At 49.8% G+C, this 26,785-nt stretch overlaps 2 protein-coding genes across 3 annotated transcripts; both read left to right on the top strand.

The window, feature by feature from the left end:
• The first annotated feature begins 305 nt into the window (after positions 1-305).
• Positions 306-9,975, top strand: LOC133347995 (probable ATP-dependent RNA helicase DDX17). Of its 2 annotated transcripts, none has more exons than XM_061560784.1 (13): positions 306-479; positions 3,448-3,649; positions 4,138-4,234; positions 4,437-4,570; positions 4,703-4,768; positions 5,058-5,199; positions 5,563-5,723; positions 5,873-6,045; positions 6,398-6,508; positions 6,710-6,771; positions 6,958-7,017; positions 8,501-8,731; positions 8,940-9,975. In XM_061560784.1, the coding sequence occupies exons 1-13, from the start codon at positions 472-474 to the stop codon at positions 9,530-9,532; spliced, it is 2,040 nt and encodes a 679-aa protein (XP_061416768.1). In that variant the 5' UTR covers positions 306-471; the 3' UTR covers positions 9,533-9,975. The 2 variants fall into 2 exon arrangements, with proteins under 2 accessions (XP_061416768.1, XP_061416767.1); XM_061560783.1 differs by having other exon boundaries at positions 327-524.
• A 2,228-nt stretch (positions 9,976-12,203) lies between these two features.
• AIMP2 (aminoacyl tRNA synthetase complex interacting multifunctional protein 2) lies at positions 12,204-19,479 on the top strand. Its single transcript, XM_061560869.1, has 4 exons — positions 12,204-12,457; positions 14,245-14,469; positions 16,093-16,327; positions 18,732-19,479. Exons 1-4 carry the CDS (start codon positions 12,335-12,337, stop codon positions 19,127-19,129), a joined length of 981 nt encoding a protein of 326 aa, XP_061416853.1. The 5' UTR covers positions 12,204-12,334; the 3' UTR covers positions 19,130-19,479.
• Positions 19,480-26,785: the final 7,306 nt, after the last annotated feature.

Raw genomic sequence — 26,785 nt, 5'->3', positions numbered from 1 at the left:
GGTAAATGGGGAGATGGTCGTGGATGGTGGCGTGGCGGGGATTTGCATTGCTTCAATTACACTTCCTATACACAATCGTCAACAGCATTGATAGCATGATAGGACATGTAATAGATTATTTGGGAAAAATTGCCCTTTACAAGGACGGCCACGTTGAAAAGCACTCTCCGCGCTCGTCATGTTCTCGAAACAACGTCACGTGACACCCCCCCGCCTCCCCCCGATTTACACTGGCGCCGTCGGTGACGTCATCCACGCGCGATGACGTCATGTCACCTCATTTTTTTATGTCGACGCCACCGGACTCCATTTTAAGAAGGTCGGTGACGTCAGAGCGAAGGCAGGCGCCATTTTGAAGCTTGCGAGTGGCGTCGTCTCTTCTTCCTCCTCCAGCGCGACGACTTCTTCGCCTCCTTCCACCTCGTCTACCGTCGTTTTCTACCACGTCGTTGTCGCCAACGTCTCTTCGACATGCCGGGGTACAGCGATAGGGATCGCGGCGATAGAGATCGCGGCCGCGACAGGTTCGTTAGAGAACAACAACGCGAGGGGGGGGGTTGGGGACGCGGGAGATAAAACAACAACATCGATACTAATAACAACACACAGAAGTGGTTATGATACGTAATAAAGCTACGCAAAATAACGGGTTATTTGTTTAAAAAAAGTAACGTCTTAATTGCGTGAGGACATCGCACAAGGGGGGGGGGGATGTAACGGGTGAAGGTGCTGACATTAATCGTTAAATACGTGACGAGGGCAGTGATAATACACAGACACATTGCAACAATACTAACGTCTGTTATACACCAAACATGCTAACAGTTGTAATAACTATAATATGGGGTTAGCGTTACGAGAGAGCAATTATAAAAGTAAACATTTGGCGACGCTGCGTGGTCAATAACGCCGCGGGCCTACCAATGATAACTTGTGCTACGTTAAGGCCCAAATGGCACGTGTTGTTACTAATACAGCTTATTGATCGGTACGCGGCGAGGGAGTTAAGTGGTTGGAGAATTAAAGAACCTCGGCGATAATGTAAAAGTTTCACGGCGAAACAAAAGTAACTTGTTACAGTATGGACGTGACGCATCTTCAACAAACTTAAAATATAACTCGTGACTACGACAAGACGTTAAAATGTATAAATATATAAACGGACATGACGATACAACATTCACAAATTGCTATTAACTTCAAAAGAGATACTATATAAAAAATAGTATTGTACATTTCGTGACGCAGCGCCAATAATGACCACAATAACAAATGTTGCAATCCACGACGCAGTGACGCATTGAGCAATCGAGTGAAATGTTGCATTTAAAACTAAACTAATTTGGTGTCTCGATGTAGGATCCTCAAGCAAGTTTATTATTTGATAATAGGTTTTCCCCCTGTTTCTGGCAACAAAACAGCTGTGTTAAGACGTTAAAACACCGAACTGAAACCTTTTACAATGATTATAGATGTGAAGCTTTCGTGACTGCAAGGATTCATAATTTTTTCGGTAAAGTCATAAATAAATAAAAATAATATAAATAATAGTAATAATAATAAAATTTACTTTTACAAGGAATCATGTCTGCATTAACCACAATACTTGTGGTCAGAATGCAAACAAAAAACATACTCTGATAATATATTGTCTTTGAAACCGATTGGTCCACACCAGACAGCTTTCTTTTGAGCCTCGTCTCAAACGGTGTTATATTCGCCATGGCTGGGTGGATACATTAATAATTTGCGTATAATTAAAAACTACGAAATGAAGTAAACTTCTGTAACAAGCAGAACCACGCCAAAATATTTGCAATTGAACCGAAAACCATAAAAAGCAATAATTCTCATTGCTTTTATACAAATAAACACACTGCCGACATTCTTGGTGTTTAGCCGAGAATCACCTCCGCGACATTTCTCTTGGACAACAACGGCGATCAGAATACAACCACTGTCATCGATCTCGTAACCACACCGTAACGATCATTATCGACGAAATCCACCACCGTAAGTCACCACTGGGGGGACAATTCACGTAATGCGAGGTTGGGGAACACTGGCACTTTGCTTTAACCGTTGATGTTTTTACTTTATGTCATTGTCTATTCCAGTTATTGCCGTATTCTCCGGATTTTAGAGACGTTCTGGAAAGTAACTGCGCAACGTAAACTCGTGCCTTAAAATAAACCCAAAAGAAATCGAGAGGCTCGTCAGCAACACTTGCATTAAAAAACATCGGCAAGGGGGGGTTGGTGGGTGCGTTTTGAAATCCTGAGAATACGGTGATATAGCAACTGAAATATGCGGATTGATTATGCCTCAGCTGTAGATGTTTATGGGCAGTCAGATGCTGTATTCTGTTGGCTACTATACACGGCTTACGTGTTCTGTAGGTATACTAATGAGGCTAGCCCCGTGTGTTTTTACGTTGTCCAAACCCCCCTCAACAAGTCGCTGGCAGGGGGGGTGGGGTGAAGGTCACCACGGGGTGCGGCCCGCTCAGCCGTAGCCCAGGCCACGTGACCTCCCATACATGGAGCTGTCGGTCCTCGGCTCTTTCAAGGCTGGTCCTGCCCTGCCTTGGTCCGGCAACGTTATTTAGACGTGAAAACGTAGAAGCACATTGATACCCCAGGGTACCGCCATAAGGTTCAATAGTTCCCCGGCTCTCGCGTAATGTCCGTGATGCAGTAATTTTTAGTCTCTTGATGGCCGGCGATGCGCCAATCAACTCATCTCGACGAGCTGTACACGATGCACTATTCAAAGTTGAATTTTTTAACAACGGATTTTTTATGCTGCTTGGCGTTTCGACATGGCTGAGTAACACTGATTTTGGATTGATTGGTACCCCAGTTGTGGAGCTAAATACACCCCTGGAAAAAATAGTGTCCCAGAAATTAAATATTTAATTGCCTCGGGCATTTTGTGTTATTTGGTACCCCGGGGCACGCCATGAGGATCATTTGGTCATGAATCCTGGCAGGGAGCCAGGCGCACTTGGGTGTGGGATGCACTCATCCTGGTTCACGTGAGCAAAGGCATGAACCAATGTCCCAAATGAGTGTCGAGTTATACAGATGGTTTAACTGTGTAAATTGTGTAAATGTTATTTATTAGTGAATGATGTATGGCACTAGGCGCACTGTGTTGCTTAAACTGACATTTAAAAGAAGCAAAACCATTGATATTTGTTAACTGTTAGTCTGTATTTCAGATTGAAGTTAGTGTCGCTGTCGTAAAACTATAAATGAGGTGAAATATCGTGGCAATTTCATATTCTTTTGGCAGGGGCCAGCATTTAATTGCCACAAAAAGATCAAACCAGCTGAGCAAACCCGTACTGAAATTTGAATTGTAATCCACAAATTATAAGTGAAGCGATTTAACCACACCACCACACTGCAGCCAATAAAACACATCCCTCCACTCCTGAATTAGGTGGGGTCGTGATTCCAGCCCGCGCTTCGGCAGCAGCCGCGGGTTCGGTGGGGGTGACCGCGGTGGTGGTGGCGGCGGCGGCATGAGGAAATTCGGGCAGCCTGGCGAAAAGCTGCGCAAGGTCAAGTGGGATATGAGCAAACTCCCACGCTTTGAGAAGAACTTCTACGTGGAGAGTCCCAACGTGGTACGCCGGAGCCAGGTACGCAGGTGCTGTGCCACGGGAAGTGGAAAGCGGATGAAAGGTAAAAAGGAGGGGGCCATACCTGGAAAAAATGAGGGAGTGGACAGTGGTCAACCTTAAAAACGAGCCAAGCAGCCCTTAGCACAATTCTTAGACTAGTCAACCAGCTCCTATCGTTTATTTTGTTGCTTTCAAAGGCATGAGCAAAAAAACACTTAAGCTATTTTATGCAACTGGCCCTTGACGCCCTAGTTCAAAATGTTATGTTTATCCCAGCCACCTTTTGCTTACTTATTCTATCTTAAGGACCCTCGAGTTATATGGAATATTGGTGTTTTTGTTGCTGTGCTCGTGCACCACGGATCTTGTAAAATATCTGGGAAACTGGCGAATAAAACTGAACTGTTGTGTCGTCGTCACTTTGGGTGTTTACTGCTCTTGCCTCTCAGTATGTGGTGTGTATCTTGTGTGAGAACCCAACATCACGGCTTTTGTTGTGTTTGCAGCATGAGGTGGATGAATACAGGCGGAAGAAGGAGATCACAGTCAAAGGGCAGAGCTGTCCCAAACCGGTTTTCAATTTCGAGGAGGCCAGCTTCCCTTGTGAGTAGAACCAATCAATAGCGTACACAACTTATTAAAGGAATGTCGCTTATGTTATCATATTCGCAACTTTTTCCATGCAAAACCTTGCGCAGCATGCAGTAGCTTTCTCTACTTGTATTGGATATAATCTTTCTGAGAGTTTTGAGTTGCATCGTTGGCAAGTAGCTGGTGTTGAGTCTGTATTATGTTACCTTTTCAGCCTACGTGATGGACGTCATAAAGCAGCTGAACTTTAAGGAGCCCACCCCGATCCAGGCACAGGGATGGCCCTTGGCGTTGAGCGGGCAGGACATGGTTGGCATCGCCATGACGGGCTCAGGAAAGACCCTGGCTGTGAGTGCCACTGCCCTTTTCACCACTTCGCCAGTGACGTATGACTCAGTTGGGCCCTCGCAGAGTTGTGCCTCTTGTGCTTCGTGCCACAGAAATCTTAAAATACATCGTTGTTGCTCTGTTTATTTACAGTATTTGCTTCCAGCCATCGTGCACATTAACCACCAGCCCTTCCTGGAGCGTGGCGATGGCCCAGTGGTGAGTACTGTCTGAGGTGATTGTTTGAGATGAGCATGATCTGCATGTTTTACAAGCTCTGTTGATGTCTTGTGTTAAGTGGACACAATGTTAGATAATGTGTTGTTACTTTATATTGTTATATAACTGATCAAATTAAAATTGTAAACATTGAGTGATTGAAGTTAAGAAATGTGAAATATTTACCTGTTTAATATTAGAGATTGCTGTGAGTGATTTAAAACACCCATGATATCGGTGAAAGTGATGCTGAAATGGAGCAGGTATGGCTAATGGTGCTCGTTTGCAGGTGCTGGTGCTGGCACCAACGCGTGAGCTGGCACAGCAGGTGCAGCAGGTCGCGCAGGACTACGGCCGATTGTCACGCATCAAGTCCACGTGCGTGTACGGCGGAGCCCCAAAGGGCCCACAGCTGCGCGACCTTGAGAGAGGTGCGCTCCCCTGCCATGCGTTCATCGTACTCTGAAGAATCAACGTTTATATTTCAGATTTATATTGCCCTACACATTTTCTCAATTCATTGATCTTACTGGATTGCGGTCAAGATTGCTCGTTATTAAATTGTCCAAATGATCTTGTGGTCAGATGTGACAAACTGTATTTTTTATTCCATTCCTAAAGATACATAATGCTAACATACTCTTTTAAAAATGCTACGAAATCCCTTCTCTCAGTCGTACTAAACCTTTTACACAATTGTTGGTACGAGTGTCTTTTCTGGTCCAACGGTGCCAATTGCATTGCCGTGGACATTGTGCCGAAGGTAGAATCGCGATGTGCTCTGTCTCTTCTAGGAGTTGAGATCTGCATCGCCACCCCGGGGCGCCTCATTGACTTCCTGGAGTCGGGCAAGACGAACCTACGGCGCTGCACCTACCTGGTGCTGGATGAGGCCGATCGCATGTTGGACATGGGCTTCGAGCCACAGATCCGCACCATCGTCGACCAGATCCGGGTATTATGATATGATATAAGACCATTTGAACAAATGAATTGGGTTTGTTGGATATTAGCTCATCATGAGCTGTGAAGTGTAGGCTTAACCAAAAGTCGAAGGCTCACAGATTACTGATGCTGTGCTCGGTGCTTGCATCGTACGTGCAGCCGGACCGGCAGACACTCATGTGGAGCGCCACGTGGCCCCGGGAGGTACGACAACTTGCAGAGGACTTCCTGAAGAGCTACATCCAGATCAACGTGGGCTCCATTGAGCTATCGGCCAACCACAACATCCTGCAGATTGTCGACGTGTGCATGGACAGCGAGAAAGACAGCAAGTGAGTTGATGTGCATGGCCGACAAGGCTCACTTCTGCAGTTGTGCACACTGCTCGGGCCATGCCTTATCTACCTATTTAATATTGCTGACACTTGTCAGCACTATTAAGGAAATAACTAGAAGGCGTCTAACAATTATTACCCCCTGAGATTTAATATATCGTCAAAATTTGGTATTTAATTCATAATTTATACACTATAGCTTTCATTGACTTCAATGTAACAGCATATCGTCGACAGGATAATTTTAATTGTAAATTCTCATGGAGGCAATGACCTACCCGCTGTGGAGGTTTCACCGCTGGATGCAATGTCCTTGGGGTTGATGAAGAATGTATGTACGTGTCGTTAGGCTGATCCGCCTGATGGAGGAGATCATGGCAGAGAAGGAAAACAAGACGATCATCTTTGTGGAGACTAAACGGCGTGTGGATGACCTGACACGGAGGATGAGGCGCGACGGGTGAGCCTGCACTCTTCTCACGTCAGAACGCAAGCACACTCGCACCCAAGCGCAGTTGCACATACCTCTTAATGGTGTCACAGTATATTATTTGCACGGGGTGGGGTGTGGGTTATGGTCATCAGCCTGTGTTGGCCTTAACGGTATAGCCTTTGTTATTGATGTCTCTCAATTTTTTTAATTGATGGACTTTGTGTGCAGATGGCCGGCAATGTGCATTCATGGAGACAAAAGTCAGCCGGAGCGAGATTGGGTTCTGAGTGGTAAATGCTGCAATCAGTCACAAATTGTTTATTTGTCTCAAAGGATATCAGATAATTCCCATTCGTAATTTTACAATGTTTGCAATCATTTATCATTACAGTTGGCATTGACTTTTATTTGTTGCAACTCCCTCTGTGCATATGTGTTCATGTATTTATGCATGAACTCCATTTGTTTTCTTGCAGAATTTCGCACTGGCAAGGCCCCCATCCTCATTGCGACTGATGTTGCTTCCAGAGGACTAGGTCTGTAAATATTTGCAAATGTTGACTCTAATTTTTAAGCACATCTACTTTTTTTAGCATTGTGAGGAATTTGGGGAGGCTTGGCCGAACGTGCAATGTGTGATGAACGCCTGTGTATAATTGTGCTCTGTGTTAGTGTTCCCTGCGACGATAAGGTGCAGGAGTTTGGCCTTGCGCGCGGCAGGGCCTTGGCATGACGGCCAGGGGACACGAGCGAGCCGGAGAGGCCTCTAGGCGCCAGCCACCCGTCCACCGCCTAGCAGCCTACTCGCGTAGTCTGCCTCGGCTTAAACCGAGGGCCTCTGTGGGCGCCACTGTGGGCGCCAGTGCTCATCGCCTGCACTGCCGCCACTTGGGAAAATGCTAAACTGCCTTAACGCGGGCTGTTCTCTCTAAGGCCTGCCCGCTGTCCTGCCGCAGCCCAATCTGCCGGCCAGTGACGCTGAAGTTGGCTGCAAAGCCAAGGGCGTGCTTCATAAAGCAGCGTGTCCAACAGCACGCACACAACAGGTGGAACGCCTACGGCAGATGAACATGCTTCTGCCTGCTGGAATTGTGGGCCGACTTAGGCAAAAATGCAACCGAAGACATTGATAATATGGGTAGTAATTGTTGAAAACGCGAGAGAGCAGCTGCAGCCTCCTACCTGGACAAGCGTCCGGGAGTGGGGCAGCATTCCCAGCGTCCCATTTGAAATGACGGCGATGACCACACTGGCCCCGACAGCCCAGAGCCCTGAGGTATTTTAAGTTGAGCGGGTGGCTTTAGCCTGGCTGTGGAGCGCCTGGTTCCTCCCTTGCCGTGCAAGTCATGTCAGGACCTGCCACCGCCAAATTGGGATGTTGCATTCCATGTGATTTCAGGCAGTGCACTTGATAGCAATCAAAACCCTTTAATTTACTCAACTGCATTTTCAGCAGCACCCAGAATTTGTTGGGTCAGAGTGCAATTGGCAAGTAGCCATGTCCCACAGTACAGAGGCACTGTCTGAGCCCTTGGCGTTAAGCAACCCTTGGTGACTGACCAGTGGCTGGTGCGACCGGCTTGGCTCAAGGCATCGGCTGGCTATTGTGACCAGCTGGCAACAGCAGTGACTGGTGCGATCAGCTGGCCAATGCGACCATCCGGCTATCAGAGTGGCTGGTGAAATCGGCTGCCTGGCCACTGGGGGTTGCCAACGAACGCTGGACACTTGTCAGCACTCGGCCGCGCTGAGTGCGACTGGCGCCCCCTCGTGGATTGGACATCCGAAAAGCGGGTGCCTGTCCGTCATGCCCGTGGCGGGGCACGATGGCGGAATCGTCTTGATACGCACGCACTCACAAATACGCACGCACTGGCATATGCAGTGGAATGTGTGCTCTCTTCCCACTGAACAACTCCGGGCAAAGGTAAGTGACTAATCCTTGCACGACCGAGTTTGACTTTGTGTGTGTGGCTGTCTTGCGGTGTGTAAATGGCGCCTTGCTGCGTCACCCTTCAGACGTGGAAGACATCAAATTTGTCATCAATTACGACTACCCAAACTCGTCGGAGGACTATGTACACCGCATAGGCCGCACAGCTCGCAGCACCAACAAGGGCACTGCCTACACCTTCTTTACTCCATCCAACCTCCGCCAGGCCAACGACCTGGTGAACGTCCTACGAGAGGCCAACCAGGCCATCAACCCCAAGCTGCTAGAGCTGGCTGGTGGGGCCCGTGGAGGCAAAGGTATTGCACAGATAACATTTTCACTTTGCTAAAGATTTTAATACTTGTCTTGCTGTGGCTGGTGTACACTGGAAATTAGATTATTTTGTCTTGGGTTTGAGTTCATTTTTCACACATTGGTACAGTAAGGGTGGTGGTGGTTTGTGCAGGGATGTGTGAACGCATGCTGTATTGACCATGTCCCCCCCCCCTTTTTGTCTATATACAGGTCGCTCCCGGTACCGTGGTGGTGGTGGAGGTGGCGGCAGTTACCGCGATGACAGCGATGACGATCGACGTGACCGCTTCGGTAGTCGCTTTGGCTCCGGCCGAGATCGCGACCGAGACCGTGGTGGTCGGGACCGCGATAGCGGGAGCAGTCGGGATCGTGGGTACGGGTTATCGGGAGGGAACAGAGACTCTGGCTCGAACCGAGATGCTGACAGTAACAACAGCCAGAGCCAGATGCTGCAAAAAAGCCTGCTTGGGTTAGCACCACAAGGTGGTCTATCCCTAATAGGCCAGCCAGGTCTCCTGGGACTGATCCCTTCTTTCTCTGCTGCCAGGGACGGTAAGTTGGCCCAGGTGGGTGGGGACCAAAGCTCGCAGCAGTCAGCGCAGCAGCAGCAGCAGTTTCTTACAGCGAGCACGCCCCAAATCTCAACCCTCCTTGCGCAGCAGTACAGCCAGTACCAGTCACCCATGCCGCTCATGAGCCTCAACTTTATTCCTGACTTAAACCAGGCTAACTTCTGTTTGCCTGCGAATGGTGTTGTGCCCCCTCCTCCCCCACCCCCTCCTCCCCCAGGAGTTAAAAATTGATTTCACTCTTCATTTCTGTTCACTTGTGTATTAACACTTCGAAAGTAGATCAAACATTTAAGGACATTTACTTACATATACTTTTGTTCCTTGATTTAGAAAAAATTGTGTAAAAGTGATTGTCCAACTCCATTCCCCGTGTCCCTCTTATTTTGACAACACTCGTATGACAATTGGACTTTGAATTGGTACTCGAGCAACATGGACTCGGGGTGGGGGGGGGGACTAGGAAATGGAGTTAGGTTCTGCATTATCGGGGCAATCATCCCATGGTAAGTAGCATGTTTTTGGTTTAAAACAAAAAAAGTCCTTGTGAAGGTGTTTGACACATTCCCATTTATTTGTATAGTCTTAACCTTTTCAGAGCTCTGTATTTGTAGTGTTACCAAATTATGGCGTAGCACTCATGTTTGTATCGTTTTCAATAAAGGCCAATGAGCACACGAGTGGTCCGTGTGGTGTTGTGCGACGTGTTTGTGGTCTGATCTTTTTGTTAAGCACAGCGAGACGAGCCATTACGTCTTTGAGGGATTTTTTCACATTGTCTATATTCTGTCTACGCTCAAATCTTCAGATCTAGGAAGCCTAAAAGAGCTCAATGTTGTACTCATCTCGCGTTACAATTCAAGATTTCATTTAAATAACTTATAGATCCCGCTGAGCCTCTTGGGGTTTTTTTTTACTTTAAAATGTATTGCACACTTTATAAGAATGTACAAATATTTGTAAAGAAATTTTCAAAAATCATTTTAAGTGTTTTGCAAATAAAATTAGAAAAATTCTGGGGTCAAGGATTTGTAGATGCAATTTTAACTAATCTGGTGGAGGGTCTCTTCACGCTGGTCAGTGCGGCGAGAAGCGAAGACGAGGCAGTGTGTACAGTACAGGGACTACTCATGAATATAGTCGACTTAGAAACGTGCAGAAATACGAATAGATCCCTGCATGTCATGCAGATGCCATCTGCAGAACATGAGCCAGCATCTGTAGAACGTGAAGAACCAGTGGCAACTATATACGTAGTAAATAAAGAACCAGTGGCATCTGCAGAACATGAACCAGTGGCAATTACATATGTAGCAAATTAACCAGTGGCATCTACATCTGCAAAGAAATTAACCCGTAAAAACAAAAATTTTCACTATAAATCCTTTATATGCGTGGCATCTGTTTTATTATTCATTTCTGTTTTTCTTGAGTAAGAGTTTCATTTAAATCACATTGGTATTTTAAATTAAATATGAAAAAAAAGTGGGAATTTTTTTCACTAAAATAAATTGTCACGCACAACGAGTCTGTGTGCCAAATGTCAGCTCGATTGGATCACGGGAAGTGGGTTAAAAAACGACCGAAAGATTTGCACGGTCGTAAGCGTGCAAGCAAGCAAGTGAACTTAATATAAAGGATTTAAAAACAACCAGTGGCATCTACATCTGCAGAACACGAAGAACCAGTGGCATCTGCAGAACATGAAGAATCGGTGGCATCTACAGGAGATTATACAATTTTTTTAAAGCCATTCCCTGTGTTTCGTGTACACGCCGTGCAACACGTTTGGAATCGACGGGGACTAAACGTTAGACTCGCGAACAAATCGACTTTGGAACAACCCTCTGGGACCCAACTCGTTCGTCACCAGAGTCCCTCGACAGCAGAACAGCCACCACCCTCGACCCCTCCCCGCACGCTGCTTACAGCCAAATTTAAAGCAGTTCCTATGATTACTGTTGTTACATTGTTTTTATAGCGTTATTTTGGTGATTTCGAAAACATGGGTACTCTAAATTGTATTATGATTGTTATTGTTTGACTTGCATCACACTGGGATTTTTGCACAGTGTTTTTTTGGGAAGATTTGCTGGTTTATCCAGGATGTTTTTGTTGCGCGTCGTTGCTTTAAGATGTTCTCCGTTCATATTTAGTTTGTTGCGGTTGCACCCGCACCCGACTTCAAGTTCAAGTTAATTTATTAGGTATAGCCCTGTGAGCCATTCGGCTCTTGAATCGGGTGCAACCGCAACAAACAAAAACATGAACAAGAAACATCTTAAAGTGAATATGTAACTAAGTGCAAACAGAAAATCCAAGAAAAGACAGCTAAATATTGCAGAAAAAACACCGTACACCAACGCTGTGTGCAAAAATCCCAGTGGGATTCAAGTCAAACATAACAACCACAAGACAACTTAGATTAAGGCCATCAGTCTTCCTCCGTACTACAACAAACATGGCCAAACCAAAAAAACTTTTCTAAATGACCAAAATAAAGCCATGAAAGCACTGTGACGGAATTTTCACAATAAACGACAAACAACATGTACTGTTCATGTTTTTGTATTTTTTGTTTGTTGCGGATGCACCCGATTCAAGAGCCGAATGGCTTACAGGGCTATACCTAATAAATGAACTTGAACTTAAGATTCTAGATTTGAAGCTTTCGTGACTGCAAGGATTCATTAGTTATTTCGGTAAAGTCACGTAGGTAAAATATGAAGTTAAATTTAATGAAAGTAAAATAAAAATAACGACGTTTTGGAGGCATCAGGTGGGACCGTCACAGCCAGATTGAACTTAATAGCCACATGGCTCACAGGGCTCTACCAAATAAATGAAATTTGAGGCCACCGGAAGTCGCTGACACGTGCTGATCGACCACTTCCGGCCACTTCCTCCTCCTCTTCCCCGCCAGTCTCACGCCACCCGCTGCCGCCTCTACGCAGATCGCAAAGCGCGGTGGTTTACACACTCGAGTTAGGGAGGGGTGTTGCGGGAAGAGTTATCGTCGAGTTACATACAATTAATATGTACAAGGTGAAGCCGTTCTATAGCTCCGCGCCGCTGGACGATCTGCCCGGCTGCATGTACCGACTCCCGGGCGTCCACGCCGCGCCCGGGGTCGACGCCTCCGCCGCCGCTGCCTCGCAGGTGCGGTGGTGCCCGGCAGGGCTGTTAGGAAAATCGTGTAGGCTTGGGCCTTGCGCCGCTCGGGGTTGAGGGGGGGCATTTAATGCGAACACGGTTTAAATGTCTCCTGGGCTTAAGTCGCGGGGAGGTGTCCGCTGGCTGCCGTTGTCGTGGCGAGTTTTGTTTTGTTGTTGTGGTACAATGAGAAAGTTTAATAAAATAGCGTTCAGCGCCACGGTGCAACACGGCCTCTTCCTTCTAGGCCATGGTAAACCGGCACATGCCGGTGTCGCTTAAAATACTGAATAAAATTAACGTGATTTCCAACACTTGGGAGTCCCACTGCACGTCCTATCGTTGTAAATTCGTTTCTGGCTGTGTTGCACTCTATGGTTTTATATTCGGGGGCTTTGCGTTCATTCTTAGATTCGCGTGGTCAGAGGCACCTGGAAAGTGATTGTCTTGGGGTGACACTCGCGAAGAGACGCCACGCGGCTGGGCGATGGGGGCTCAATGTGGGACTTGAAGTGGTTTTGTTCATGGCTCTCGTCATGGTTCTTGGTGATGGCATAGCCTGTGAACACACACGGTCGGTTTGATCCCAGGGAAATTGAGTTTTGAGGTCCCATACGGCGTACAGCCGTTTCAATTCGGGCAACAACAAAACATTTGTATTTTGTGTATTTCCCTTGTGATGGCACTTTGTAGGATGCTCGTTGAGATTAATAAGGGCACGGGGGTGACCAATAAGGTCTCAGTTGGTATCCTAATAAGGTGAGCACTGACAAGGGGTTGACAGGTATGTGATGGGGACTCGAATGGTAAGATGATTAGTTATGACTCAGCGTGAAACTGGTTCCTGGGTTATTGTGCCTAATTTCAGCCCACACCATGAATGCCAATTACGTTACATGTGTGTATTTTTGTACAGTATGTTGAACTTTTTTCGCACCCTACGTAACCATCCGTGCCAATCGGAGGTTGCGGGGAAGGACAACAAATTAAACACAAAAAGTAGTTCTAAAGAAATGAGCTTTCAATCTAGATTTAAAAGTGCATTGCTCCCGTGGTTTCCAAATACTGTATCGGAATGGAAGAGCGTTCCAGATGGCGACAGAAACGCATCTGAAAGCGTCAATGCGGTCGTCTTTGTTCGGTGGTTCGCCAAAATCCACTGCGAGGATGACTGGACTTTGCGTGATGGTTTATGCTCTTAGCTATGGGACGACAATGGAGAATCCGGTGGACACTCACGCAGAACAGGAAGAGAATATACACACGCCACAAAGACGCCCGAGTCGGGAATCGAACCCAGGAACTTCTGGCCGTGAGGCACAAGGAACAAGTGCTACTATTGCACCACCCTGCCGCATCATTATGCGTACAGTACGTTGATACCGCGAGTTGTGTCGAAATTGAAATGCCGTTCTTATTTGGAACTGTTAATCAGCTTTACAAATCGTATATTACATTTAAAAATCAGAACTGAAATAACCAAGATAAATAACAATCGTGTGTTATCAGACATGGGTAGTGGTAAAACAGCAAAGGGTAGTAATTTAATATACAAAGAGGGGCTCTCAAAATACTGAACCCTAATAAAGCTTCATCCGTTCCTGGCAATAACGCAGCACAACCCTGGGCCAACAAATCCACGTCTGGGTGGATGAAACCACCTGAGCCCAATGAGTCTCAGGCAAGCCAGGCCCCCCCATCACTAACCAGTTCTAGGGGTAGACAAGACAAGCACTTCATCATGCCACAGTTTTTCAGAACAGAAATCAACTTTGCTGGAATGTGCGGTGCAGGGGGAGGATGCCACCCTGCTGGAGCTGGAGCAGCGGCAGGAGGCGATGCTGCGCCGGCTACACAAGTTGCGTAACGAGGTGGATGATCTGGTGCGAGCCGTGCTAGTGCCCAGCGGGCCCCAGAGCTCAGCTCCTGCAGCCGGTGCCAGCTCCTCGCCGCAGCTTCACTCGTGCCCTGCTCACCACCACCAACACGATGGGCAGCTCGACGCTATCTTTGGCATGGTACGTCGGTGCGGAACCATCAGCGTGACAACTTTGACAGCTTTTTTTATATTCTTTGGGTCTTTCGGTAAAGTCACGTAGATAGGTTCAAAGAAAATAAAAAAACTACGACGTTTCGATCGCAACACAAGCGGTCGTCTTTAGAGGAGGCTGGCGATTCTGAGACGGGGATAATGCATGGGTTAAGATACCAAGGCAGCAATCTTACACAGGCTGACAGGGTCACGTACAGACGCAGGCACACGAGGCCAAACTCAGAAATTGTGAAAGAGATGGGTACTTAAGGACAAACATATGCCCCTTTTCCACTAGCATACCCAAGCCACACAATTGCACCCATGCCATGAGGGCTCTGCACTCATGGCATGGGTGTCTTTACACCGGCTATTTTCTGTGCCGAGCCAGAGCCAAACTGTGATACGCTATCCTCACAAGACTTATGAATCTGGTTCAGGGTCAACCAGAGCCAAAGGCAGGTTGTCATTTTCGTCATACGTTGCTTCAGCAGCATGGGCTCGGGTTCTTCAGTGGATACAACTTGACACCTCCTGAGCCATGCTGGGTTTACTCGACATGGCCCCGGTGTGGCTCGGTTGTACCAGTGGAAAAGAAGTAATAGACTCATATAGCGACATTGACCCCCACAAACAAACAAAAAACAGACGTACACAATACGACATGAAGGGGCAGAGTCAAAGAAAGAGGTGCCACGTTTAGCCTTGATTGCTATTGTTTATCATCAGGTAAGACCTGATGAAATATTCTTTATTGAGATATGCAATAATGTTCTGTAGTTCATTTCCATTGATTGTTAGAATAACTATTGCATCAGAACATTCGAGATGGTTAATATATTCTCCATGTGTTTTTTAATAAAAGCAGAAAAGCGCACAGAGAAGCCATGGGGAAGTGCACGCTTGGAATTGCACAGAGAACGAGGAACGCATGGCTTAGAGAAAATATGCAAGTTAGGGAGACATCATATTGACTTTAAAGAAAACAAATGGTTTTGGGCAGGACACAATGCTAGAATTTCACCACTGACTACAGCACTTCTAGTAGTGGCAGTAAGAACTAAACTAATCATTGGCGATATCTTTGTCATCAGTCTGAATTATCCATTTTTGCCTGAAGGTGTGCTAAGAAAATGGCAACAACTCCCAAAGTATTGAAGGGCACACTTTCAAACTTGCAGAGATTATTGGCTCGTCGATGTGCTGCAATATGCGATATTTATAAGACAATCTGAGGTTGCGTTATTTGATTGTTGCATTTATAAGGTCAAGGTACAAAGTAACTTACTTATTTGTTCTTTATTTTCTTCCATTTCCCTTCAAGGGATATTTTTATTCCAAGATTAATTCAGGAGTTTTTAAATGACACCGGACTCACCTTTCTGCATACACTTCGAGGGACTTTACAATACCTGGAAGTCCACCGAGTGGTCTGGTTCGGGTCAAACTTCATTAACCTACACATAACGAACGGGTGATCAGATTTGACCTATCATTAATTGGGCCAGTATCTATCTTGGCTAAATACAAATATGTCCTCCAAATCTTATCAAAATTGGGGTTGATGAAGTACAGTCGTGACTGAATGGGCCTGGTTCTGTGCCTCCAGGGCGGTGGTGTCGTGCGCGACATTGTGGTGGTCGCCAGCCCCGCGCGGCCGCCCCTGTCCGTGATCGTGCTGCACCAGCTGCTGCGCCACCGCTACCGCGTGCTGACCGCTGTGCACGTCCACTCCAACGCCACCGCACTCGTGCCTCCTGCCCTGCGGCTCTGCCTGGGGCCGCCCAGCGCCAACGACTCCCGCAGCGACCACCAGCTCGTGCTCACCATCATCTGGAAAGATGGTGGGGGAACAGCACACGCACGCACGCATGCACGAGCGCAGAAACTACATGGGTGTCTAGGACCTCCGATGGATAGGACAACGATCAAGATAGGCCATGCAGAAGTTTATCCCGCGTGCCAGAGTAAAATGTTGGGCATTATGCCAAACGACATGCGGTACAACTCAAAAACACATCCGTGAGCGAAATCCTTTAACAGACTGTTGGAAAGACCAACATATGGCGCACAACGTGGTGGTGTCGCCAGCACCACACCCGACTGTCTTCGCTTCCCAAGTGCTAATTTTTTTAACACTTCAAAGGTACTCACTTTTAAGGCTGATTCAATCTGGGGAAGGCCCAAGATAAATTTAGATATCATTCGCCACTGATGTTAGCCGTGGCCACAAATTGAGATAGAAGGTCGCCGTGTCCATAACACGGTGGATCAACCAGTGCACCACTGCTCTAAACTGGTGGCGTGTACACACACGCACACACACGGGAGTGCGCAATTTTTCAGTGGGGTGGGGTGGGGCATGCACGTACACACGCACGTACACACGGGTGGCTTGGAACCTCTCTGTGAGATGGCGTTTAGTGAGATGGAGCTCAGCGAGACTTGGTGCTATTAGTAGTGCTCTCATTCCACGTTGACATCGGTCCTTTATTTAACCACGTGAGAACCAGCTGAGATGAACTGCCTCTTTTTCCAGGGGGCTGTGATTTACTGTGTCCACACAGCAGCATCTCTTGTTATTCTTTATTTATTTGAGATTTGCGCTCTGGGGTTTTCCTTTAAAAGTCTGGCGATATCTCCGTTGCTACCAGTGTATTTTGATGCCACTATATTTTGATAAAAAAATCTGATGAGAGTAAGCCATCGTTAAGTTAGGAGTGATACTCTATGACTCGTGCCACCCTTGTGATTGACCACTTTATAACGTGTTATGCTTATTTATCCAGGAGAGCTTCACTGAGTTGATTCTCTTTTTTTCAGGAGTATTCTGCTTTGGGAAGTTTGGCAAATGGCAGCTTAATCTGTGTTTAATAAGATCTTTAACATCCACTTCAGTATTATCCATGCTGCACGTACATTTTGTGATGCGGGAGCAACAATGGCACAGTGGTTTGTGTACTGCAATTCCTGAGCACAGCTAATGTCCGTAGTGAGTGATATCTGAATTCAAAATCTTTATTTTATTTAGACTGGACGAATCTGATGAGCTATGAAGCTCTTTGTCACAGATGTCCAGTAGGGGAGGGTCAGAAAGTTACAACAACAAACTGAATTGGTCCTGCATCCTGGACCCCCGCCCCTACCTCAACTCCCCCTTCATCATCCTGCATTGATTGGCCAGCTTTGTGAAGCATGGTCAAACCACACCCCCCCCCCCTCCCCACATGATCAACATGGTGTTGGGTGGCCTTCATCTCGCAGTGGATCGAAAAATGACTCGGATGTTAAGTGAACGTTGCTCTTAGCATTCGAACTGCCGACTCGTCGGTTACTGACTCGATGACGAGTGTGCCGCCCACACGGCTGTTAAGCCTCGTGTCGAACATGAGAAGACATTGATTTTCCCGACCTCAACCCTCAGTCAGAGCCACGACAAGGAAACCTCAGCTGGGTTTACAAATTCCGAGTATCCGGTGTGGCCGGTGGATGGGTAAGCAGACACCTCGCGCACACTTCCTCACATTGAGGACACGGCTACGGCTGCGCCCTTTGATGCTGTTGATCATTTGGCTTTGTGTGTGTGCGTGTGTATGTGTGTGTAACCATGTGTGTTTGTGCAATCGCATGTCTGTGTACAGCTCTGTGTGTGGATACGTGTGTGTAGCGGTTAGCGCGCTGCGCTATGAACCTGACCCGGGTTCGATTCCCGCTCACGGCTAACACCAGTGACGATTATCTGAACCGGTCCTGGGCCTCCCCTAGGTCGACTCAGCCTTAAATAAGTACCTGGTGCGGTGTGTAAACATCGCCACTGGGGAGACAAAGGCGGTCGGGCGTGGTGCTGGCCACCCACCCCCTCATTCGTGTACCGTTCCGGCCTTCATAGGTGCTCGCTAACAGCACTTCCCCCTACAGTCTGTTAAGGCTATACGGGGGATCTTTATTTTTGTATATAAGTGGAGAGTGGTGGTGCAGTGGTGAGCACGACATGAGTTTTGAGTCCCTCACGGCCAATAACAGTGACAATTAACGGAACCAGTTGTGGGCCTTTCCTAGGTTGCCTCAAATGACTATCTGGTGCGGTGTGCAAAAACATCGCCACTGAGGAGGCAAAGGCGGTCGGGCATGGTGTTGGCCACCTACTGTACCCCCCTGTGTGTGCTGTGCCGCATTTCATAGGCGCTCGCTAACGAAACTTGCCCCAACAGTCTGTTAAGGCTACACGCGGGATCTTTGTCTTTGCAGTACCGCGGCCCGAGCTGCGCGTGAACGTCACTCACGCGTGCCCGGTGCAGGGCGAGGGCAACGTCGCTCGCTTCCTGTGGGCGCTGGCAGGCGCCGCCCCGAGCGACCCGGTCGCACGCACGCAGGATGACGCCTGGGTGGACGTGGCGGCGCTGCAGCTGCTGCCCGCTAGCCCCAAGGAACGGGCGTCTGTGCTCAAGGCCCTCAACGCCGAGCTGGGCCGGCCTGGCCACCCCTGGCTGGGCGGCGCCGAATTCTCGCTCGCCGACATCGTCATGTGGAGCGCCCTGGCGCAATCGGGAGGGCCCGCGGCCGTGGGGGGCCCCCCGCACGTGGCGCGCTGGCGCCTGGCATGCGAGGCACACCCTACCTTCCAGACGGCGAAGGGCCTGCTCTAGCGGGGGGGGCCATGGGGGGCTCCGTTCCCCTACCCCCATGACACCCCCCCACGATCCGTAGTGCAGAGCTCCTGTCCATGGGACTGCATCTGCGCGATGCCACCCCAACTCCACCTCCCCTGCCCCCCACCCCTCCACTACCTCCGTTCCTGTCCAACTCCTGTCTGCAATTTTCATGACGGATTCTCTGTGGGAGTGAAAATGCGCTTCTGCTTGACTGCGGCTTGCCCCTGCATTTCCCCCCTTGCACGTTCAACGCATGGTTGAGAGGTGTCCGTGCATTGGATAGAAAGCCTCTTGATTGTACAAGCGAGTGTCATTCGAGAGTCTGAAATGTTTGTTTAAAAGAAATAAAATTATATTTAAAAACAAAATCGCAACAAAATGACTCGACTGATAGCGTGGAGGCCATGGTGTGTGGATACAAAGTGTGCATTGCACGTGATAAGCGGCTAAGTCCGTGGATAATTTGGTCGGTGTTGTAAAATAAGTGAATAGGTAGATTTTTGGGCAGGTGATAAAGCTAGTAGGTGTGTGAGTTTATCAGGAAGCAAGCGAGCGAGTGAGCTCATGAGTGTCTGTGTGTCAGCGAGCAAGCAAAGCGAACAGGGTCAACTGGCTGGACGACTGCACAGAAGATGGCACGGTCGCCTGTCGCGTCGGCCCTTAAGCGGAGCTGCTGCTGCATTATTAACGAGAGCCTCTCTCCGCCACGCTGCACGCCGTTTATTGGCGTTCTCTGTAGGTTGAAAGGTTGCACCGTCCCGGGCGGCCAGGGCGGTGGGGGGAGGGTTAGGCGACGGAGGGGGACCCCCCCTCCCATCCGCACCTCGCTCCTTCCCCCTACAGAGTCTGTCAAAGTGTGCCCCCCCCCCATCCCTAAAACCCACCATTCCCCTTGGAGCCTTATCTCACAAAGCCAGATTAATTTTAATAACCTGAAAAGATGCTTTAATTATTTACGATCGTATCAATCGGTGCGCAGATGAAGCGCGGCGCGCTGTGCTGCTGCCACTGTCCTCGGGCCTCCCGGTGAGGGCCCTTCCTGTGGGCCCTCGGGTGTCACTGGACCCGGGGCTTTTATCGTCGGGAGCAGAGGTTGCGTGTGGGGGAACTTTTCCTCGCAGGCGCTTTTGTTTTTGTGCCCATCCTGGAAGTAAATGTCACTAATTTCAACGTCTTCTTCCGTACGTACGGCTGATGTGCAATGCGGGGGAGGGGGGGAGTGCAACAACTACGATTTCACATTCAGGTGGTCAAGCCAGGCACCTGCGTAAAGGCGCAGCGGAGTAGCGTATTGCCGCGACGTCTCCATGTTTGTGGAGCGGGCATCGCTTCGTTTACACCGTTGCACGGTCTGTTCTGGATGACCACAGTAGCACACTGGAGAATTTAACATTTTCCACCTGTGCATCGGGTATCTGCATCTGCCGTGGTTTGTGCGGATGCGGTTTAGGGAGGACCATGACCTTTGTGGAAAATCAAACTCAGCTTGTAGTGCGCTGCCGCATAATTGTCGCTCTGGTAGAGCGAGGACGACGACTCCAGAGGCAAACGGGAAAGGCAGCAGCCACACGGTGAGCCAGCTTCAAATCCTCCCCCCCCCCCCCCCCCCCCCCCAGTTCTGCAGTCCTCTATAGATTAAGGTGTTCTCGGCCAATTAATACGTGATTACGTGTGTGGGAGGAAACCGGTGTGCGCATGGAAAACCCCACGCATGCAAGGGAGGAAACGCGAGGTGACATGAAATTAGTCCGTGCTTTGCTGTACCACCTGGTGAGCCAAGGGTATGGCTTCGACTCAACATCCTTCGGAAAAAAGTTTCACAACATTTGTGCAATTCCGCAACTCTCGCCTTCGCGGTGCTGGATTACCAGCATGCGCGCCACCACCTTCTGGTATACGTTGCCGGTGTGGCTTGATTGAACCACGTTGGAAGAGTGGAGATTGTCATCTTTAGTGGCGAGATATGGATGTTTGGAGCAAGATGCAACGTCTCTGCTACTCCGTGGGTCAAGAGAGTCGTTCTTTGACAAAGAAACTAGAAAGCACAGTAAAACCCCGGTCTACATGGGGGGAGGGGGGGATGCGTTCCTGAAAGGCGCGACGACGAATATCGAGACGGCGCAAATCAAAGCGATTGACAGGGCAGTAGGTGGTGGAGGTGAAGGCTGAGAGGCGACGGATAACGATGCTGCCAGCGACGTCAAAGTGTGCGGTTTGGGGCGACGCAAATCCGGTAGCGGTGTTAACAGAGTGACGACGTAGTTGCGAAACGAGGTAAAAAGGGTGAGACGCAAATCGTCGCATTACTCCATAATACAGGTTTTTTGGATTAGATAACGTAAATATATAAATGTGTCGTGAAACTCACCACCACCCGACACAACCCATTGGTAAGGTTTGTCACGTGAACAGAAAATGCCAATTCGTTACTGGAACAGCACACCGGCGTGTTGGTGAGCAAAGCCACAACATTTACAATCAGTACGACGTTTCGCCAGTATCAGGCAACACCCAAAATCTGTCTGTTGCCTGATGAAGCTAGCTATAAATTTAACGACACGTTTATATATTTACGCGACCTCACCCAAAAAAACGTCACGGATATTGGTCGCGAAAGCTTACGTGTTAAACCGGGATATTACTGTAATCCTCTGGCTTTTGAGTAAGGGTGCAAGTGAAAAGTAATGCAGAACACATTCAATGGATGGCTCGGGTTAACAACGTGTAAGCTGGTGTGTGTGTGTGAGACCAGATTTGTCGACTTCAATCGACACCGAGCACAAGTTTGCAACTGCGTCTTACTTTCCAGGGAGTCCCGATAATCCGGTATTTATTTAGCCGTGAGAACACGACCGTCAGTAATCCGATGCTTTGTATTTAGGCGCTAGGGGGCGCTGCAGACCCTGAGAGTCGGGATTCGTGTGGCGTGGGGGACTGGCACGGGGGATGTTTCGAGGTAGGGAAAGGACACCGCCGAGCACGTCGATTGGTCGATGGCTGTCGACGGCAACAGCTGCTCCCTTGTAGAGACCACGTGCTCATGGTTCATAATGGCCGACGAATGGTAGATAATTTACTTTTAGGATTGTTTACCCAGGAGAGTCTCAAAGGCTTCAATGTGCTACGTATGTTGAACTTCTTTTGCACCGCACGCAGCAAAAGCGTGTTAATCGGAGGTGTGGACTCATAACGATTTTTTTTTGCTAAGTTTTCGCAATAGGAGCCGATGATCGCTGTACCGTAGTCCAATTTCGGAATTTGCGAGTCGCTGATATAAGATGTCCGCTGTCACCAATAAGTTTACATTTGACCAACTTTGGGCGAAACACTTAAACATAGCACATTCGCCCAGGTCGTGCTATGAATATACTGGATCCCGACCCTAACACTTGTATATTTCGAGTTTGCATGTCTCTCTCCCCGTGGTCGCGTGGATTTTTCTCCGGGGGTTCCGGTTTTTACCTCCACATTTAGAATCAACCTGCCGATATAGTAATTTGTCTGCTATACATTTCCACCTGATAAGCCGCTTCATTGTGCTATCATTTGTGGCCAGGTCGCTTCTGAAAAAGAGCCATATAGCTCAATGGGCCTTACCTCGGATAATTGTCTCGCGTAGTACCGCCCATCAATTTTTCTTCTCAAGACTGTTTTAACCTCGCGGTCACCGTTACCAGGACTGGTCCCACCAACCCTCCCATCCATGCACCGCTATTGTGGTGAAGGCTGCCCCCCCCCCACCACCAAAGGGTAAATGCAACGGTAAATGCCCAGCCCTGAAAATGGTGGCCTCCGACGACAGTGAGCTCTGAAAAGCCCCACTAGAGAAGACGGTTTTGTGGCCACACTCCACAATACCTTGCTGATCTCGTCAAAGGAGCACAAAACATCACGCGAACTACATTCATCATCATAGCAGCAGCTTTTGTGACTGGCCATCGAACAAAGATGGTCACCACATGGCGTGCTTTCAGATACACTTCTGCGACCTGGGTCCGCAGAAGGGTGACGAGCGAGATGTCTGGGTGAGCAGAAGGGTGGACAGAAGGGTGACGAGCGAGACGTCTGGGTGAGTAGAAGGGTGACAAGCGAGACGTCTGGGTGAGTAGAAGGGTGGACAGAAGGGTGACGAGCGAGACGTCTGGGTGAGTAGAAGGGTGACAAGCGAGAAGTCTGGGTGAGTAGAAGGGTGGACAGAAGGGTGACGAGCGAGACGTCTGGGTGAGTAGAAGGGTGACAAGCGAGACGTCTGGGTGAGTAGAAGGGTGGACAGAAGGGTGACGAGCGAGACGTCTGGGTGAGCAGAAGGGTGACGAGCGAGATATCTGGGTGAGCAGAAGGGTGGACAGAAGGGTGACGAGCAAGACGCCTGGGTGGACAGAAGGGTGACGAGCGAGACGTCTGGGTGGACAGAAGGGTGACGAGCGAGACGTCTGGGTGAGCAGAAGGGTGACGAGCGAGACGTCTGGGTGAGCAGAAGGGTGTCGAGCGAGACGTCTGGGTGGACAGAAGGGTGACGAGACAGACGTCTGGGTGAGCAGAAGGGTGACGAGCGAGACGTCTGGGTGGACAGAAGGGTGACGAGCGAGACGTCTGGGTGGACAGAAGGGTGACGAGCGAGACGTCTGGGTGAGTAGAAGGGTGGACAGAAGGGTGACGAGCGAGACGTCTGGGTGGACAGAAGGGTGACGAGCGAGACGTCTGGGTGAGTAGAAGGGTGGACAGAAGGGTGACGAGCGAGACGTCTGGGTGGACAGAAGGGTGACGAGACAAACGTCTGGGTGGACAGAAGAGTGACGAGCGAGACGTCTGGGTGAGCAGAAGGGTGACGAGCGAGACGTCTGGGTGGACAGAAGGGTGACGAGCGAGACGTCTGGGTGGACAGAAGGGTGACGAGCGAGACGTCTGGGTGAGCAGAAGGGTGAGCAGAAGGGTGACGAGCCAGACGTCTGGGTGAGTAAAAGGGTGGACAGAAGGGTGACGAGCGAGACGTCTGGGTGAGTAGAAGGGTGGACAGAAGGGTGACAAGCGAGACGTCTGGGTGAGTAGAAGGGTGGACAGAAGAATGACGAGCGAGTCGTCTGGGTGAGTAGAAGGGTGGACAGAAGGGTGACGAGCGAGACGTCTGGGTGAGTAGAAGGGTGGACAGAAGGGTGACGAGCGAGACGTCTGGGTGGACAGAAGGGTGGACAGAAGGGTGACGAGCGAGACGTCTGGGTGAGTAGAAGGGTGGACAGAAGGGTGACGAGCCAGACGTCTGGGTGAGTAGAAGGGTGGACAGAAGGGTGACGAGCGAGACGTCTGGGTGAGTAGAAGGGTGGACAGAAGGGTGACGAGCGAGACGTCTGGGTGAGTAGAAGGGTGGACAGAAGGGTGACGAGCGAGACGTCTGGGTGGACAGAAGGGTGGACAGAAGGGTGACGAGCGAGACGTCTGGGTGAGTAGAAGGGTGGACAGAAAGGTGACGAGCGAGACGTCTGGGTGAGTAGAAGGGTGGACAGAAGGGTGACGAGCGAGACGTCTGGGTGAGTAGAAGGGTGGACAGAAAGGTGACGAGCGAGACGTCTGGGTGAGTAGAAGGGTGGACAGAAGGGTGACGAGCGAGACGTCTGGGTGGACAGAAGGGTGACGAGCGAGACGTCTGGGTGGACAGAAGGGTGGACAGAAAGGTGACGAGCGAGACGTCTGGGTGAGTAGAAGGGTGGACAGAAGGGTGACGAGCGAGACGTCTGGGTGGACAGAAGGGTGACGAGCGAGACGTCTGGGTGGACAGAAGGGTGGACAGAAGGGTGACGAGCGAGACGTCTGGGTGGGCGCCGAGGCCCCGTTAGTTCCAATGACGCGGCGCCGGTTAATACTCCACCTCCCCCCACCCCTCCGCCCCCTCCCCCCGCACAATTCGATTGTTCCTGCTTGTGCTGCCGCTTGACTTCGTTCCGCCCCGTGATTGCCTCATCCATTACTCCTCCTGATGTGTGTGTGGGGGGAGTGGGGGGGAGGGGGGAGTGGGGGGGAGGGGGGAGTGGGGGGAAGGGGAGGGGAGGGGTGGGGGCACGGGCGAGGGGTCACCAGCAGAGCCGAACAGAACCAGCCGACAACGATTGGCCACTATGCATCTGTGCTCGCAGAAACATCCCAAAAAAGCCTGCCGTTTTAATTTCTCTCGTAATTTTTAACACTGTTGGGTTGTTGTTGTTGCTGTTGTTTTTACGATTATGTGTAAGGGGGGTGGCGAGATGGAGGAGTTCATGCCTCGAACTCTCATCTCTCATCAAACCACGAGGTCACTGATTGTTCAGGCCAAGCCTCGCTCCGTCTCGGTGTTTTTTTCCTGCAATGTTCGGGACAATTCCCATTTTAAATCGAGAGGCATTTCGTTTCGTGTGGTGCATACGAGGGGATGACACTAAATGGTTCGCATCCTTCACGAGCCCACTTGCTGTACTGCCACCTCGTGGTCACCTCGCAGCCCGGCGGATTTTGGAGGTTTCAAAAAATCTGTACGTGGACCACCAACCCTGGCTTACGAAATTGCTGGATTCCAGGCGGGTTGCCACTCCCCTCCCCCGCCCACCAATCGCCAATTACCATCACTCTTCACCATCACCGATCACCCATCACCATCGCACCATCAGCTTTCGCCGTCGCTCATCACCAACCTGCCACCGCTAGAACCACATCGATAATTACACTCAACCATCACAGCACCAGTCCACCTATTACTCCTCACCGATCACTCATAACCCATTACCAATCGTACACACCCCCCTCCCCTCCCCCCGCCATCACCAGCACAACATCGCTAATCGCCATCACCAACACACACCATCGGCAGTCGCCATCTCACACGAATCACCCTTCACACCGGGCACCCGTCTCTGGGTCGCCTCGTCCCGCCAAGGGCAGCTCTAGGACGTGGACTGGGCTCTTCCCCCTCCCCCCTCCCATCCCCCGGCCCCGCCCCTCCCCTCCCCTCCGCTCCCTCTGGGTGTCGCTAATCTGATTGAGAATCGCTTTTGCACAAAACGGGGCCCGATTGTTCCTAGAAAGCAAATGAGTGTGGATCGGCCACCCGCACATCCCGCGGTCCCTCCCCCCACCATCATATTCCCCCCACCACCATCATATTCCCCCCCCCCCACCATCATTCCCCCCCCCACCATCATATTCCCCCCCACCACCATCATATCTCCCCAACATCATATCCCCCCCCACCATCATATCCCCCCCCCACGTATCATATTCCCCCCACCACCATCATATCCCACCCCCACTATCATATTCCCCCCACCACCATCAATCCCCACCCCCCCCCACAACATATCCTCACCCCCCCCCAACCATCATATCCCCACCCACCATCATATCCCCCACACCATCATATCCCCCCTCCCACAATCTAACCCCCCCCAACTCTAACCCCCCCACCATCATATCCCCCCCACCATCATTCCCCACCACCATCTAAACCCCCCCACCATCATATCCCCCCCCACCATCATATCCCCCCCACCATCTAACCCCCCACCATCTAACCCCCCCACCATCATATCCCCCCCCACCACATATCCCCCCCACCGCATATCCCCCCCCCCACCATATAACCCCCCCCATCTAACCCCCCACCATCATATCCCCCCCACCATCTAC

This window comes from Lethenteron reissneri, chromosome 26 (assembly GCF_015708825.2).
Source record: "Lethenteron reissneri isolate LAM-NWPU_2019-01 chromosome 26, ASM1570882v1, whole genome shotgun sequence".
Lineage (NCBI taxonomy): Eukaryota > Metazoa > Chordata > Hyperoartia > Petromyzontiformes > Petromyzontidae > Lethenteron > Lethenteron reissneri.
This window is presented reverse-complemented; position numbering and strand designations above follow the sequence as displayed.

Excerpts from the sequence above, each read along its gene's own strand:
- LOC133347995 (XM_061560783.1), top strand. The coding sequence starts at position 472 with ATGCCGGGGTACAGCGATAGGGATCGCGGCGATAGAGATCGCGGCCGC. Across the intron at positions 5,200-5,562 it reads GCTGCGCGACCTTGAGAGAG|GAGTTGAGATCTGCATCGCC; the intron begins GTGCGCTCCCCT and ends TGTCTCTTCTAG. Across the intron at positions 6,772-6,957 it reads GCGAGATTGGGTTCTGAGTG|AATTTCGCACTGGCAAGGCC; the intron begins GTAAATGCTGCA and ends GTTTTCTTGCAG.
- AIMP2 (XM_061560869.1), top strand. The coding sequence starts at position 12,335 with ATGTACAAGGTGAAGCCGTTCTATAGCTCCGCGCCGCTGGACGATCTG. Across the intron at positions 14,470-16,092 it reads TCGACGCTATCTTTGGCATG|GGCGGTGGTGTCGTGCGCGA; the intron begins GTACGTCGGTGC and ends CTGTGCCTCCAG. Across the intron at positions 16,328-18,731 it reads CACCATCATCTGGAAAGATG|TACCGCGGCCCGAGCTGCGC; the intron begins GTGGGGGAACAG and ends TTGTCTTTGCAG.